This window comes from Hemibagrus wyckioides, linkage group LG04 (genome assembly GCF_019097595.1).
Source record: "Hemibagrus wyckioides isolate EC202008001 linkage group LG04, SWU_Hwy_1.0, whole genome shotgun sequence".
Classification (NCBI taxonomy): domain Eukaryota; kingdom Metazoa; phylum Chordata; class Actinopteri; order Siluriformes; family Bagridae; genus Hemibagrus; species Hemibagrus wyckioides.
The window spans coordinates 21895843-21912036 of NC_080713.1; the positions used below are offsets into that span (position 1 = coordinate 21895843).

General features: G+C 37.5%; 1 protein-coding gene across 3 annotated transcripts in view; it reads left to right on the plus strand.

Moving 5' to 3' along the window:
- bicd1a (bicaudal D homolog 1a) overlaps window positions 1-15873 on the plus strand; it is a 37732-nt gene extending 21859 nt beyond the window's left edge. The window contains exons 3-9 of one of the 3 annotated variants that reach the window (XM_058387093.1): window positions 2862-3014; window positions 3516-3974; window positions 7642-8754; window positions 9454-9605; window positions 9697-9907; window positions 13540-13625; window positions 14125-15873. In XM_058387093.1, coding sequence (XP_058243076.1) covers window positions 2862-3014; window positions 3516-3974; window positions 7642-8754; window positions 9454-9605; window positions 9697-9907; window positions 13540-13625; window positions 14125-14236 — 2286 coding nt within the window. In that variant the 3' untranslated portion in view covers window positions 14237-15873. The remainder of the gene's footprint in view (window positions 1-2861; window positions 3015-3515; window positions 3975-7641; window positions 8755-9453; window positions 9606-9696; window positions 9908-13539; window positions 13626-14124) is intronic. The other 2 variants (XM_058387094.1, XM_058387095.1) reach the window with 2 other exon arrangements.
- The last annotated feature ends 321 nt before the right edge of the window (window positions 15874-16194 follow it).

A 16194-nucleotide genomic window follows, 5' to 3' on the forward strand; every position in this document is an offset into this window, starting at 1 on the left:
ATGTCCTGTACATGCATCAGATTTACTATTTGCTGAAAACTTTTATCCAGCACAACTTGACATATGCTCAGCCACCCAGCTGTAGCAGCTTGGTAGTGCTGGGGTTTTCTTACAAGTTGCTTAAAGCCTTAATTAGTGATCACTGCTCATTACTCATATGTGTTTGTATTAGCCTTCAGGTCAGGGCATTCACTTCAGCAGGCCTTGACTAGGGTCATTCAGAGTGTGTGCATGTGTGTGTTATTGTGTTTGAGTCAGCAGTTTGAGTCAGAGGGCAGGGGTGGGTTCAGGGTCAGAGACTGTCGCCATGGGCTATTGTAGAGGGCAAATCCGTTATCGAGCTCGGGAATAAGGGGAATGTCCTGATGTCTGCATAAAGACACAAATATACGCCGCAAATATACACACAGAGCTTCTCTAGTCCTATAAGATTCTTAAAAAAGTCAGATGCTATTTTCCACAGAATACAGAACGTTATTTCAGTCACTTATTTTAGAAAAAGATGGATAAATCGGTCTAGTCTTTAAAGAAAACAAATATCAGATGGGTATCAGTATCAGCTGGTAGAAAAGGGGTTGAATAAACAGAGCTGAGGTAATACAGATAGTGTTTTCTGTCTGTTAGTATGCATGGCTTTCCAACTCACTAAAGAAGTGATAGACATATAGACAGATCAGCTGACTGTTCTTCAGAATGTACGTGAACATAACCTTATATATCATTTATGTTTTTATCTCTTTGTACCACCAATTTCTCCGATTTCTCCGAGTCTCCTGCTGTTTTTTTTTACTACGATGCAGAGGTGTATTTTATCCCAGCATTCTGGCCCGACTTCCTGGGTCATATCCAGCATCATGCTGACGCACTGCTGCTGACCCCAGTGTGTCTGTGTGTGTGTGTGTGTATCCCATGATTAACAATGTGACAATTGCATCCTACTGGGTGATAATTGTTCAGTAATCCTCTGGACTTTACACCCAGCTCATTTGTAGCTGAGGACACAGCCACGCTGTGAATATACAATGATTCAACACATCCTCTGCGAATGCTGAGTTGTACACACTAATCAATAACACTGCTCACCTTTCAAGGTCACCGTTGAGGGCCTAATACTGTATAACCGCCTAATATAACATTATATAGCATTGAAAAGCTTCACTGGGCTTTAGAGAACTGGAGATTACTGTAGAGAGTTATTGTACAGTTCATCTAGAAAAGATGTATGTATGGATTACTGAGAAATATTTATTTGTGTAGTATTTTAAGTTAGAAAACCAGATGGTGAGGAGCTGATAGGAGAGTAATAGTAGAGATAGATAACAGCATCTCTGAGCTGAGCTCAAATGGCTGCACAGTTTGTAAAATAGAGGAAGATTCACTTCGCTGTGTCTCTACAGGACCTGGCCAGACTCCAAACTCAGCTACACACACACACATACATACGCACACACACACTCACACTAGTTTCTGTATCAGCACTTCTGTGAGCATCTTCACTCAGCACTGGGATTTCACCCTGCATGTTTGCACGGATCAGCAGTGTTTGGAAACGTGTGAATATTTTCCAAGAATAACCATGGTCTCCAAGTATCTAAATCAGAGATGGCACCGAATTGAATCGAAAAAATGGTGTATTAGATAACAATGAAAAAAAGATAAATTCTGTTCCAAATCTCTTGCAATTATACATATCCCCGGTGTTGGTTCAAATTCTGTATTGGATTATATAATTATTATAAGTATGAATGGCTTTGTGTGCCTCCAGCGGCAGGATCCCGTCCTCTCATTGCCATAACCCGGGTTCGATTCCCAGGCAGGGCGCTAACCCAGCCTCTGAGGAGTTAACTATCAGTGCCGGTCCCAAGCCTGGATTAAATGGGAGGGTTGTGTCAGGAAGGGCATCCGGCATAAAATCTGTGCCAAATCGAAACATGCGGACTAAATGATCCGCCGTGGCGACCCCAAACAGGGAGCATCCGAGAGAGCAACAAAAAGTATGAATAGCTTTGTAACTTCCTGTAGAAGGGACAGGCACATAGCCAGGTAATATTACAAAGTTAGAAATAAATATTTAATTTTGCATTTCATTACAAAAGTTTTGACATTGTAAGAATGTCATTTGGTTAAACTGGACATGTTACACTAAGTAAAGTTACATTAAAAGTATTACCCAAGGATTTCTAAAGAGGTTCTACATGGTAACAGGGAAACCAAACTCAAGAAAGCATTATATTACGACACTGAACAGAAGCTCTGGATTCTATATGTTAAACTTCTCGCACCATACCAGAAGTATAGTAATGGTTTTACCCCAAGGGGATCTTTATCTTCAGAGCACACTGTCATACTCAGCTATTTCTGCATCTGGGCATTTCTTTGTTCTATTTTCTCTGTGTAGAGTATTCAGTGAGGGAGGTAATGCAGACATCAGGGCTTCCTTACAAGGAGAGCAATTTATAATTCAGCATCCACATTAGCAGAAACATGGACAGATTGAGAACACCACTGTACACCATTCAAGAAGAGTAATGAAACATTGCAAAGGTGTTAAAGGGCTTGTGTGGTAATGATCACATGCACAGTGTTTCCTGTATGTGGTATTGAAGTAACAAATTATATATACAGGTTTATCTACTGGTTTAGGAACGATCTTGAGTAGCGCTTCTGGCAAAATAATGTGATTTTTACATGCAATGATTAACAGTTCATCTGTGACTGATGTTTTGACCTGTATTTTGTCCTCCATTTCTCTGTGTTAGCTGTAACATTGTTGGAAAGAAGTTCAGGTCTCCTTTCCCTCATGTTACTTACTGAATAACCAGACATTGTTTCCTCTCTTGGCGTCTTCCTGTTTGCTGCAGAGTAACGAGATGCTGGAGCTGCAGAAGAGCAGGATGAGAGAAGAGATTAAAGAGTATAAGTTCAGAGAAGCCAGATTGCTACAGGACTACACTGAGCTGGAGGAGGAGAACATCACTCTACAGAAACTGGTGTCCACACTCAAGCAGAATCAGGTGAACACACACAAAGAAACAGTCTCTCACACACGTGTTTCTCCCTATTGAACACTGTTCCTGATTTGTTTTAAAACTATCTGTCAGTTTTTAACTGATTGAATAAACGTATTTGGCCTATCGACCTCCTGGCTGGCTCGCCACTGAAATATACAAAGGAACTTGTACATGCTACCCAATAGCTATTTTAGACAAATTGCATGTGTAAGGAACAGCTATGTTGTACAACGCATACCATATTCATGTAGAACCCTAGAAAAATAGTTTCTAGAAAGTAAGAATAATGTTTTTTTAGGAGAAGTAAAGAAATAAGAGCCTTGTAAATAATAGAGTCAGCCTTGTTTAGCATCATAAACCAAATAACAGGTAAGATAAAGATAAATAGCAGGTTTATATTATTGCACTTATTCTAAAACATTTTTAAGCAACTGACTATTTTTCTATAAGAGCCTTCCCCATCATCTTTTACTCCTTACATAAGACAACTCCTTCTATTCACAGGTGGAGTATGAGGGTTTAAAGCATGAAATCAAAGTACTGGAAGAAGAAACAGTTCTGCTCAACAGCCAATTAGATGACGCATTACGTTTGAAGGACATCTCTGAGGGACAGTTAGAAGAGGCGCTGGATGCTCTGAAGAGTGAAAGAGAACAGAAGAACAGCCTGAGGAAGGAGCTAGCCCACCACCTCAGCCTGACTGACAGTGTGTATGGAACCAGCACACAGATCCCCATCTCTGTGGTGGAGGGATTAAAGTTTGCAGAGGAGCCGAACACTAATGGCACCTTGGCCTCCGGCTCTAGTCCTAATAACGAGGACAGTAACAGGTGTAACGGATGTAACGGCCATGGGCCGAAGATGAACGGTGACTACCACCGGCCAACACTGAACCCTGTGTCTGATCTGTTCAGCGAACTTAACCTCTCTGAAATCCAGAAACTGAAACAGCAACTCTTACAGGTTAGTAAGCTAGATCTTATGTCTTTTACCTGTAGGAAAGAACTGACATTCATGCTGAGAATGGCAACAAATTTTTACATTTTTTTGTTAAAATTTCTGTGTACAATAATTTTTATATCCCTAGTCTATACAAAAGCATAATATAAAAATATATAATTTTATTATTAAATGTATTCATTATCATATATATATATATATATATATATATATATATATATATATATATATATATATATATATGTATATATACATATATATATATATATATATATATATAGATATATATATATATATATATATATAGATATATATATATATATTTTTTTTTTTTTTTAATGAAAGAAATTATAGTTACTTTTCCGATTATCAGGAAAGGTTACTTTCAGTTCAGTTCTCTAAGGTTTCTCTTTACTCTCTCTCAGCACATCAGTTAATCCTAATATCACCACAGTTATATTAATACTTTATTCATTGATTAATTACACCTTTTTCCCTGTACGGAAACATGATGAATTGCTTAGAGTTCAATATAGTTTAAATGTGCACTGAGGATTAATTTATAATGGTTATAATTGCATTTTATTTGTATGTAGCAGTAGGCTCATACATTCAACACTGCATTTAAAGTCTTAACCTAGTTACCCTGACCATCCGAATTCAATCCAAAGATAAATCAGTAGACTATTTAGAGCAAGAATTGGCTCTTTATATACCTCCTACCTTAATGAGTCCTTATCGACTACGGCCGAGTAATGAGCTTTTTATTCGGATAAGAAAAACGTCTTCTAAGAGGAACTTTTAATATAAGCACACAGCATCATTTGAAACATTACCTGGCCTGTCAGTCACTCGGTAAACTTCTAATATGACTCTAGACAGCATGGCCTATGGAAATGCATTATTGGGAAAGAAAAACAAAAAGAAATAAAGAAACCTTTCGCTAAGACCGATGACATGGTTAGCTTCGATTTCTAGCCTGTGTAGTTATGCCAACACTGCACTGGGATTTGAAAGTCGATTGTCTTGAATCCAGATATCATGACTCATGAGTGGATTTAGTAAGATTATTATTTATAGTAAGATTTATTATTTATTATTTATTTATTATTTATTTGTGATTATGTGGTTTGTGTGAATTTTTTATGCACTATTGGTATAAAAAACTAGAAAATAAGTGACGGGTTTCAATAATGACAGCAGGTATGTTTATTATTAGAGTGTAATATCGTCAGATTCACACTTTCCCATCTGTCACTGCTTATATGTACAGCCATAAGGTCATCCCACACAGTGTTTTGTGTGTGTGTGTGTGTGTGTGTGAGAGAGAGAGAGAGTGAGAGAGAGAGAGACATTGGCATTTTCAGTTGGAAACAGTAATACGGGGGAAGAGGAAACAGTTGGGGACAGGAATAGAAACTCTACCAGTGATAAGACAAACATAGAGTATCTTCTACATACAGAGCAACATTTTAGTAACAAAGCCATCACAAGCCTGACATATCTGGTTTATAAATGAATAAAAGGAGCAAGATTTCATCATCCAAATTCACAGCTCAAATCATAGTCATACTAAATCCTCTCGAATCGTAATATCTAGATTCCAGACAATCAACATTCCGTGTCAGTATAACTACATAGACTACACTGAAATTATTCAATTCATAGAGAATTCATTATTAAATGTTTTCAGGTAAACATGGTGAATGCAACATGAACAATGAGAAATATTGTCAGTCACATGCAGTTATTGCATAAAAGTTTGATGTTTTAAACAAAGGGAAAACTAACAGTAAAATGTTCTGTAATGGTAGAATAATTTGTAATGAAATGATGTACCCAAATTTTGAAAAGGTGTTTTCAATTAAAATTTAAATCTAAAAACAAGCACACAACTCACAGTCCACTTTAATAAGAATAACAGAGTACATCTGCTCTTTCATGCAGTTATTCAATTAACCAATCGTGTGGCAGCGGCACAATAAATCAGGCCAAGAGCTCCAGTTAATGTTCACATCATATATCGGAATATAGACAAAGTGTGACCTCTGTGACTTTAACCGTGGCATGGTTGCTGCTGCCAGATGGGATGGGCCAGATTTCAGATTTGCAGTGAAATTCTTTCTTCACATATCCCAGCTTTGGAAGTTGGGGTCAGAGCACAGGGTCAGGCATGATGCAGACCCTTGAAGCAGAGAGGGTCAAGGGCCTTGCTTGGGCGGCCCAATGGTGGCATTGTGGTGGTGCTTGGAGCTTGAACCCCAACCTTCCAAACAACCACCAAGGACCGCTACCACTTTCTCTCGTTGAGCATTTCAATTTATAATGATCTCCACACACACAACTGTCTCTAGTGACATAAAATGATCATCCTTAAACCATCTACAGGGCTCATGTTAGATCTTCAGTACACACACGTACTTTTTACACATACACATATTGTTGCATTTTCCCACAAGAAAGTCAAACACAGCTTTCAGGCTAATCTGTTTACTGTATGTATTTATTTTCTGTTTTCGTGGATCTCCTCCAAAGATGGACTGAAATTCAATCAAATGATGAAAATAGCTTATTTACCAATATAGTGGCTGATCAGAAAGCAGCACTTGAGTTCAATTACAGGAATCACACACTATGACACTTTCAAGCATTCATTGAAATAGCCCAGGTCTTTGTTGAGATTTATAAGTTAAATTATATCATATCTTAGATCTAATATTTAAAATGGCATCCATAAATTAGTGTATCATATAATTGAAGTGAAGTTGTATCCCATGTACTTCACTACATCGTCCCTTAGAAAAAAGAATGTATATTAGATACGCCAGTAAGAAACAGTTAAATGCCTTTAGGCATTACTGAGTAGTTATTTAGGTTTAGGTTGTTTAGTAGTCTTGATTTGGTATTGTTTATGATTCCGATACAGAATAAGGAAAATAGATCGATGTTAATACCTAATTCAACTCCAATATAACCAGAAGACAGAAATAACTGAGTGTAGAGAGGTGAACATCTAGAACTTGCTATTTGTTAGTGAATCTAAATAATAATAATAATAATAATAATAATAAATAATAATAATAATAATAAATAATAATAATAATAATAATAATAGAACATTAAAAATAAATCTGTTAACATGTCCCAATCCAACCCTACCCCAGTCTTATGCAATCTAGATTTACAGCTCAAAGACCATTATTTCCATTATCTACAATTAAGAAATAAAATGAAGGTTAATAGTGATTTTTTTTTTTAATTCAATAATCTACGCCATTATTTCAATATATTAATTTATTGTCATTCAGCAACTATAAACACGTTTGACACTCAACTGGGACTAAAAATCTAATATGTCACAAATAAAAACTTATCACTGATATAGTGATGATTTCTGGAAGTAGGTAGGTTTATTTAGCATTTATGGAAGGAGTCTACAGCATCAACACTTTGTAGAGACATGGTAGAGACTTCAGACTTAATCCATAACATCACACGCTGTAGCTGTAGAAGGAAAGAACGTAATATGTTCCTGGTTACTAAAACAATGAAAGTGAAATAGCTCAACAAATAGAAGAAACAATATATATGGTATATCTGATATTACTGAACCGATTCCATTAAGCAGTGGTTCTACTACAGATTTCATTTGTATCCTCTCATTTACTAGGTGGAGCGAGAAAAGGCCACCCTACTGACCAACCTGCAGGAGTCTCAGACCCAGCTACAGCACACGCAGGGTGCTCTAACGGAGCAGCACAAGCGTGTGAATTGCCTTACGGCACGTGTCAATGCTATGAAACGCCTGTGCAGTGACAAGGAGCTGGATGCTGAAGAGACCGAGAAAGGGGACACCCCGATGAATGGCTGCCGTGAGTACGACATCGACATTAATGGCATTGAGATCTTGGAATGCAAGTACAAGGTAGCTGTTACAGAAGTCATCGACCTGAAAGCTGAGCTGAAAGCCTTGAAGGAAAAGTACAATCAATCTGTGGAGAGCCAATCAGAAGAGCGTAACCAAAGTGAGGGGAAACTGCAAGCACTTTACGAACATGTGACATCACTGGAGAAGGAGTGTCGTGAGAGCCGCGAGCGAATCGCCGGCCTAGAGGCCGAGCTCCGATGCACAACATCCATGTCCAGTGAGAGTCAATCCATGCTGAATGCTGCTCAGGATGAGTTAGTTACCTTCAGCGAAGAGCTTGCCCAGCTCTACCATCATGTCTGCTTGTGCAACAACGAAACACCTAATCGTGTCATGCTGGACTACTACCGCCAGAGTCGTGTTACACGAAGCGGCAGTCTTAAAGGCACTGATGACCCACGCGTATTGCTGTCACCACGCCTTGCTCGTCGACTTGCCGCTGCCAATTCTTCAGATCCTTCTCGTAGCCCTCATGACTCACCCTTGAAGGAAGCATTAGGTGAAGGAGGTAAAGCAGAGACAGTGAGTCCAAACAGAAGCCCATTCGGCTCTCCGGTCCACAGTGCCTCACTGTCTGCTTCATCTTTACCAGAGGCTAACGGAGATCTTCGCAAAGAGCCTTTGAATATTTACAACTTGAACGCCATTATTCGGGACCAGATCAAGCACCTGCAGAGAGCTGTGGACCGCTCACTGCAACTGTCCCGACAGAGGGCGGCTGCTCGGGAGCTGGCACCCATCTTCGACAAGGACAAGGAAGCCTGCATGGAGGAGATCCTGAAACTCAAGTCGCTCTTAAGCACGAAGAGAGAGCAGATAGCTACACTACGGCTCGTACTTAAAGCCAACAAACAGGTGCAAAGAGTCCATTTTTTTCTTATAATGTAAATGGGGATTATGCCGGTAGAAAAAAGTCCCCAATGGGCATCTTGTGAAAGTATAATGTATATCAAACCAATGAAATAATTCCATTTTTCAGGAAATTTCTGAAATTCTACCAAATATTCCACCTAACTGGAAATGAATGTCATTGTAATCCAGTGGTCAGATCTTTCTCATAATTGCACATGTTTAAGACTTTATATGAAATGCTGTTGTGTGTTGTTGTGTGCATGTTAGTGGCCATAGCTTTCTTTACAACATTATTCATTTAAAGGTTTTAAGTCAAATTTGGGTTGGATTTGTTGCACTGAGCGGTTGTATATGTGTTATAGCATTTTAGATTAACTTTCACCTCAGAATTTCTTTATCCAGCTAGCTTGCCCAAAAGTCTTGCCCTCTGATAGCTAGGTAGTTAGCATTGTTACAAAAAAGTTAGTTTAAGCAATTAGCTTAAGCATAGCTAGTGTATGAGTGTATAAAAATTGTTTAACAAGGCTGAAGGAATAGTTGACCTTGGGAAAATATATCTTTAGCTATCTTTAAGGTATCAGTTTTTTAACTTATTACATATAAGATATAGAACATCTTCTAGAAGCTTTGCCAGTTACAGTACATCTCAATTCATGACAAAAGAAAAATCTTTACAGCGTTACGTGCCATTTTTTTCCCCAGACTGCAGAAGTAGCCTTGGCTAACCTGAAGAGCAAGTATGAAAATGAGAAGACTATTGTGACAGAGACAATGATGAAGCTGAGGAATGAGCTAAAGGCTCTGAAAGAGGATGCAGCTACCTTTTCCTCTCTGAGGGCCATGTTTGCCACCAGGTACATTCATCGCTCATTTGTTCTAATTGGTGTGCTGACCGTTTTGAAACTGTAATTCGTAACCATTTTCTCCTTATTTCTCTCTCTTCAGGTGTGATGAGTATGTTACTCAGCTGGATGAGATGCAGAGGCAGCTAGCAGCAGCAGAGGACGAGAAAAAGACTCTGAACTCTCTGCTCCGCATGGCCATCCAGCAGAAGCTTGCCCTCACCCAGCGTTTAGAAGACCTGGAATGTGATCACGAGCAGTCACATCGTGGCCGTGGAGGAAAGATTCCCAAAATCAAAACCAGTCCTCAAAAAGTAAGTTGCCAAACTATGCTTTTTTTATGTCATTACGCTATAGAATTCAGTCTATAAAGTCAATCAAAGTTTTTAGACTACTCATAGATAAGCCTGTGCCAGTGTTTGTGCTCAGATCTTCACGTTACTGATTAGTAGGCATGAGACTCAATTAAAGATGATGCTTTTGTTTAATATTCATTTTGAGCACTACCTCTTCTTCCACACTAGGTGGCAGCACCACAAGCAGTAGTGTATACTGTAGTCCAAAATGCTAATCAGAAGGAAGCTTGATGACGTGTGGTAAATAATACTCACACATTTCAGGTGGAATTATTTATATGTACCATTAAACAATCTCTTAAACATACACTATATTGCCAAAGGTTTTGGGATGTCTGTCTTTACATGCACATGAATGTAATATGGAGTTGGCCCGCCCTTTGCAGCTATAACAGCTTCAACTCTTCTGGGAACGATTTCCACAAGGTTTATGGGAAATTTATGGGAAATTTTGACCATTCCACTAGAAGCACATTTGTGAGGTCAGGCATGTTGGATGAGAAGTTCTGGCTCTCAGTCTCCGCTCTAATTCATCCCAAAGGTGTTCTATCAGGTTGAGGTCAGGACTCTGTGCAGGCCAGTCAAGTTCCTCCACACCAAACTCTCTCATCCATGTCTTTATGGACCTTGCTTTATGCACTGGTGTGCAGTCATGTTGGAACAGGAAGGGGTCATCCCCAAACTGTTCCCACAAAGTTTGGAGCATGGAATTGTCTTGGTATTCAACTGAATTCAATGATTCGGAAGGGTGTCCCAAAACTTTTGGCAATATAGTGTATTAATAAGGTTGCCAATAATTACATTTATGACACTGAAAAAAAAACAGAGAAAACTGACACATTATATCATAAATCCTGATCTAATTTTCTTACAGTATATTGATATTAACATGGTTTATTTAATTGTTGTTCCAAATTAAATCAAAATAAAAATGTATATTTTATCTGTGTCTGTATCTCATGAAGCCTGTTTTGGGATATGTCTCATATATTGGCTTTAGTGTATTATCTCACGCCTACTAATTAGTATTTTGGTTTTATGGTTTTATGAAAACAACAGGGTATAAACTTCTTCTGCACTGTGATGATACTGTTGAACCATTTCCATGTTCTTCTGGTTGATCTAAATAGCTTTTACTTTATGATTTGTCATGTAGTCTCTTTTAAAGCGTCTCAATTAAATGTAGTGCCGTGAAGATTCCATCTGAGAGAAAGACTTCACTGTTATATGTAGAAGCCTTCAACAGATATTCGATGTAGAACTGAATTATGTAGAAAGCTAAAATGAATCCTTAATCTTCTCTCTAAATGAAATGGCATTTAGACGACTGCATGGGTGATTCCGTGAACGCTGTGCTATTTAGCCTCCATAAAAGTTCAACTTCTAGATAGATAGATAGATAGATAGACAGACAGACAGACAGACAGACAGATAGATAGATAGATAGATAGATAGACAGACAAGACAGATAGATAGATAGATAGATAGATAGATAGATAGATAGATAGATAGATAGATAGATAGATAGATAGATAGATAGATAGATAGATAGATAGATTAAAATTATTATATTAGTAATTATTTCAGGGTACATAAATCTACAAACCTGAACACGCCTCAATTGTGTAGTTATAGTGGGCGGGGACAGGCGGGTTTGTGCTGTAGAAAGGATTAATTAATATTTATATGTTTTAACTTATTTATTTGACACTTTATTTTTTAATGTATTTGACCTTTCATACATATTTAGAAACGTTAAATCAATAGAACGACCACGGAGTCACCCACAAGCAATAGCAGAGGCTCCATCTAGTAGTCATTTACCATAAGTGCAGAAACCGCACCGTCTCTTTAACGCTGGTGTGCATTCCTGCACCAAGCTGCCTTTCCACCATCAGGCTTGATTTTGATTACCTTTAGCATAATGTCTGAATGCTACTCATAAATCAAAATATTTTGCATAAAATGCAGCTTGTAAATAAGCTCAAGGCCACAGCGTCTAATTAACGATGCAGTCAGACTCATCTGTGCTATTTAAGGAAACGGCATATGGGATTGCAGTGTGTGCATTATGCAGACTCAGGATATGCCCTTACGTCTGCTTTGTACTGTCCATTAGCTGTGTCCCAGCAGACTCTGGAGTGTGTAGTCTGTTGTATAGGATACATCATTTATCATAAAACACATGGGCTAGGGGCCAAAACACATTTGACGAGAGTTTCTGGTCAGTGATGCCTCTCAGGTGTGTTCTACATTAGATCAGCATGAATAAGTCAGACCCTGAACTCAGACAAATCGTCTGATAGAACGATTTCAACTTTGTCCAAGTCTGCAGCTCAGGTTATGTCAGAGTGATGCAGGACCGCCCATTTTGTCGTAAGGCGTATGAATCATGGGGTTGTGTATTTAAGGTGGAAAACAATGTGCTGTTCCAATTTTATGATCTATTTACAAGCACACGTAAAGGAGACTATGTCCTTTCAAACAGAAAGTGTGCCTCAGACCTTCTTAAAACATATCTGACTGTCATCTGAGTTATTCTGAGAAACAAAATTGCTTGACAAACTTGTTCAAGCCTGCACTAGGATTAGCTCGAAATTCTTTTATTCTATTAAATATGGTTTCCTCCTGCCTCCTAAAGAGAATTAGTGCTACAGGATTGTGATTATAATTTATCAGTTTAATTTATAAGTTTAATGTTAAACGAAGTTTAATCAATTGCATGAATACTATTAGTTAGAAGAAACAAATGGTATAGACTATTTTAATTGGTCAGAGTTCTTAAACAAAAAAAGTCTAAAATTCTATAGGTTTGCACCTCCACAAAAATGTTTATATATCTAAATCTGAAAACAAGGAAATAAAAAATAACAAGGACCCCCTATAGCAAATGTAGATTTGTTATATATTTATTTATTATTTTCCATTCTATATTTTAAAATTATTATTATTTAAGTTATTCAGGTCCTATTATTATTATTATTATTATTATTATTATTATTATTATTATTATTATCATTATTATTCCTGTTGTTCTTGTTGTCTTTATTATTAGTTGTAGTAGTTATGATAATATCTATCTATCTATCTATCTATCTATCTATCTATCTATCTGTCTGTCTGTCTGTCTGTCTGTCTCATTATCTATCTTTCTATTACATTAAACAACTGATCCTGGCAGTAGGAGCTGTAATAGCACCTTTGGCACAATCTCTTTCTCTTTCCTTGTTTTATGTATATTCTTTTTTATCACTAAGCTTCTATACTACCAGCAAAATGCTTTTAACAGCTTCTTAGCAATCTTAAATTCTGCAAAACCCCTTTGGCTTTTTTTTTTTCTTCAACCATAAATGTTTGCCCATTGATAGTTACTCGTTAATCATTTTTTAAGTAAAAAATCTCAAACAACTCATGTTAGACTCCACGCATCCATTTTGTGTATGATTCATCTCCTCACTGAACTCCACTGTCATGTTGTATCTGTTTTTCATTCATGTAAGTCATTCCTGTTGTGTTTTAGTGTGTCCTAGTGTGCATGTATGTGTCACTAACCCTGACTGTCATTCCTGTATATCTGTCTAATTTATCAGTCTCTTGTAGATTGTCAGCAGCCTGCTGCATCAGTACCGCCACTCTCCCGACAAGTGAGGAGTGGGAGAGTATTCACGGCTCGCAGGTAACCTGCCCTAGAGGTTTCGTTACCAAGTAGAGTAAACACTCTAGATGCTTTATAATACATATGCTTTAACTGAGCATACTTATACTATAACCATTTCCTTCAGTGCTTCATGTCTCACTTCAAAGCCTGAGTTTATATTTGCTTTGGCATGGGGTCAGGTTCATTACAAGACATTACAACGTGACTTCCCATTAAACTCTATAGAGCCCTTAGTTAATATACAACAGGTTCAGACTGATAGCACAGCTTTATCATCATGCACATAAAAAAGCACTCATCGTTTAGTGAAGCATAACATACATTCATTTCATTCTCAGAGCTGCTTGTCTTTGTTTCTGTATACCAGTTTGTCAGCATAATTATAATTCTGTGTATGCTGTGTGTCCTTTATTTGTCTTAGATATTGAACATCTTAATGATGTATAAAATTCTATAATAATGTAATAATCGTAATGTCCCCCCCCCCTTCCTTCTTTTCCCTCTCTCATCGATGTAGTACTAATATTGTGATAACACTTCAAGAGAACGAGCTACAAGACGTCACCTCTAGACTTCCATGCGACCCTTTTAAATGCCTGGCACATCACTCCAATATACCTGGACCTTAGCCCCTCCCACCGTCCCCTCCCATCCCATCCCACCATTTCCTATGGCCCTGCCTTCTTCCGGAGGAACTAACCAGGGGACATGCTTTTTAAACATCCTGTTAGGTGCTCCTCTTTCTGTGTGACCTCAAGTGGACTCACCCTGTTTTAACCTGCGTTGGTGAGCCAAGACTATGGTGCACTCCTTTGCTCTCATTGGATAATAATTAACACACCTTCCAATGGAAAGAGAAAGAGTGGATACTAACGCCTGGAATGGACTATTTAGTCATGTATTTATCTATTTATTTATGTTTAATGAGTTGTGTTTCTATTTATTTGCAATCTCGTGTGACTGGAATTCATTTTCGTTTGAAACTGAAAGGTGCAGCTTTGCTGTGGATTTTTAGAACTTCAGCAGATGAGTAATTAAAATATTGGGTTTTAATCCGAAACGTAAAAATATGTTTAAAAGATTCTAAGAGGTTTGGTAAAATGCATAGATGTTTAACAATATTTTCCATTTCTCACATTTGGAATTAATTGTCATGGGATTAATGAGTGGATAAGAAAAAGGTATAAAATTGTTGTTGATTTTCTTTAGTCAAACCAAGAAAGTGTTATTTGACAATATAAGATTTGCTTGAGGTGTTAATTAGACCAGAACCAGGTTGAACCAAAGTAAACACTGTCCCTAAAGGTAATTTGTGGTTGAGAGCCATTCAGTTTTGGCCTGCGTGAAACCTTTCATTATGTTTCCATTACACTGATAATATTGTTTAGTTATAATGCTATGCATAAGGTGTACTTTATTAATTTATATCATTTTTTTTTTCATAAAGATTATATTTTATACTTGATTTGTCTTTTTTTACAGTTAATATGAGCAAGCTAGGGATGACTGTATGAATGTGAGTGATACTCTAAAGCTCAGATAGTGAATACTGGCTAGAGTTTGGTCTGATCCTGCTGTGCTGAAACTTTTCACATTGTGAAATCCCAAACCTCAATGTTTTGCTTCATATTTTCACTAAAAAAAAGGTAATTATGGGTGTAATGTTTCTCCTCTCTCCGTCTCCCACCCGTGATTTAAGCACAAATGCATTAATAATCTCAGTAATTATTTGGTCTTTATTATACTGTCAGACATACCAGCAGAACAATTTCAGATACTTTTTCTGAATTCCTACGTATTCTAATAAAAAAACGTTGCTGAACTAACAAATGAAGTCTGCACTCCCTCAGTATAGAAGTATCTTTTAAGAAAGTGGAACAAAGTTGAGTTTCTCTATTGACACTCACAGAAGAGAATTTGATGAATGGACTTATTGAGATGCCTGATTCAGTCTTCCTGGTACTTCTGGTACCATATCTCTTAGTTTACATGGAAGGGCTTTTGATTGTTCTGTATGAGTTGATTGTGTTCGGTTTGAAATATTGTGGTTGCTTGATATGCACAGTGGTCCAGAAAGGAATTGAAGTGACATACACTGAACTGGACAATCACCCTCCTTGTTACTGATGAAAGCATAGTTGTGACAGCAGGACATAATGATACAGTGGGGTTTTTTCTTTCTTTCGTGTGTGTATATGTATTCACTTGTTGATAATGTCATGATTTATGTATTTGTTCATGAAATAAAATCTGAACTCAAAATTCAGTTCTGCATGTTGTCAAAGGCTAATAAAAAAAAATGAGGTGTGATGTGGGTCCTTGAGAAACAGCATTTTGTTGAAAATGTAAAGACTGAAAACTGATTTTTTATTTTTTTTTATTTTATTACTTTTTTAAGAGTAGAATGCTAGAACAAGTATAGCAATATGTCATGTTCATTCATCTTCAGTAACTGCTTCGACCATGTAATGTGATGAGTCAATCCCTCCAGGGCCCAAGGTAGGCACACATCATGGATGAGACACCAGTTTATCACAGGACATTATGCACACATGAAGGGAGGGGCAATTAGTTATAGCCAATCCAC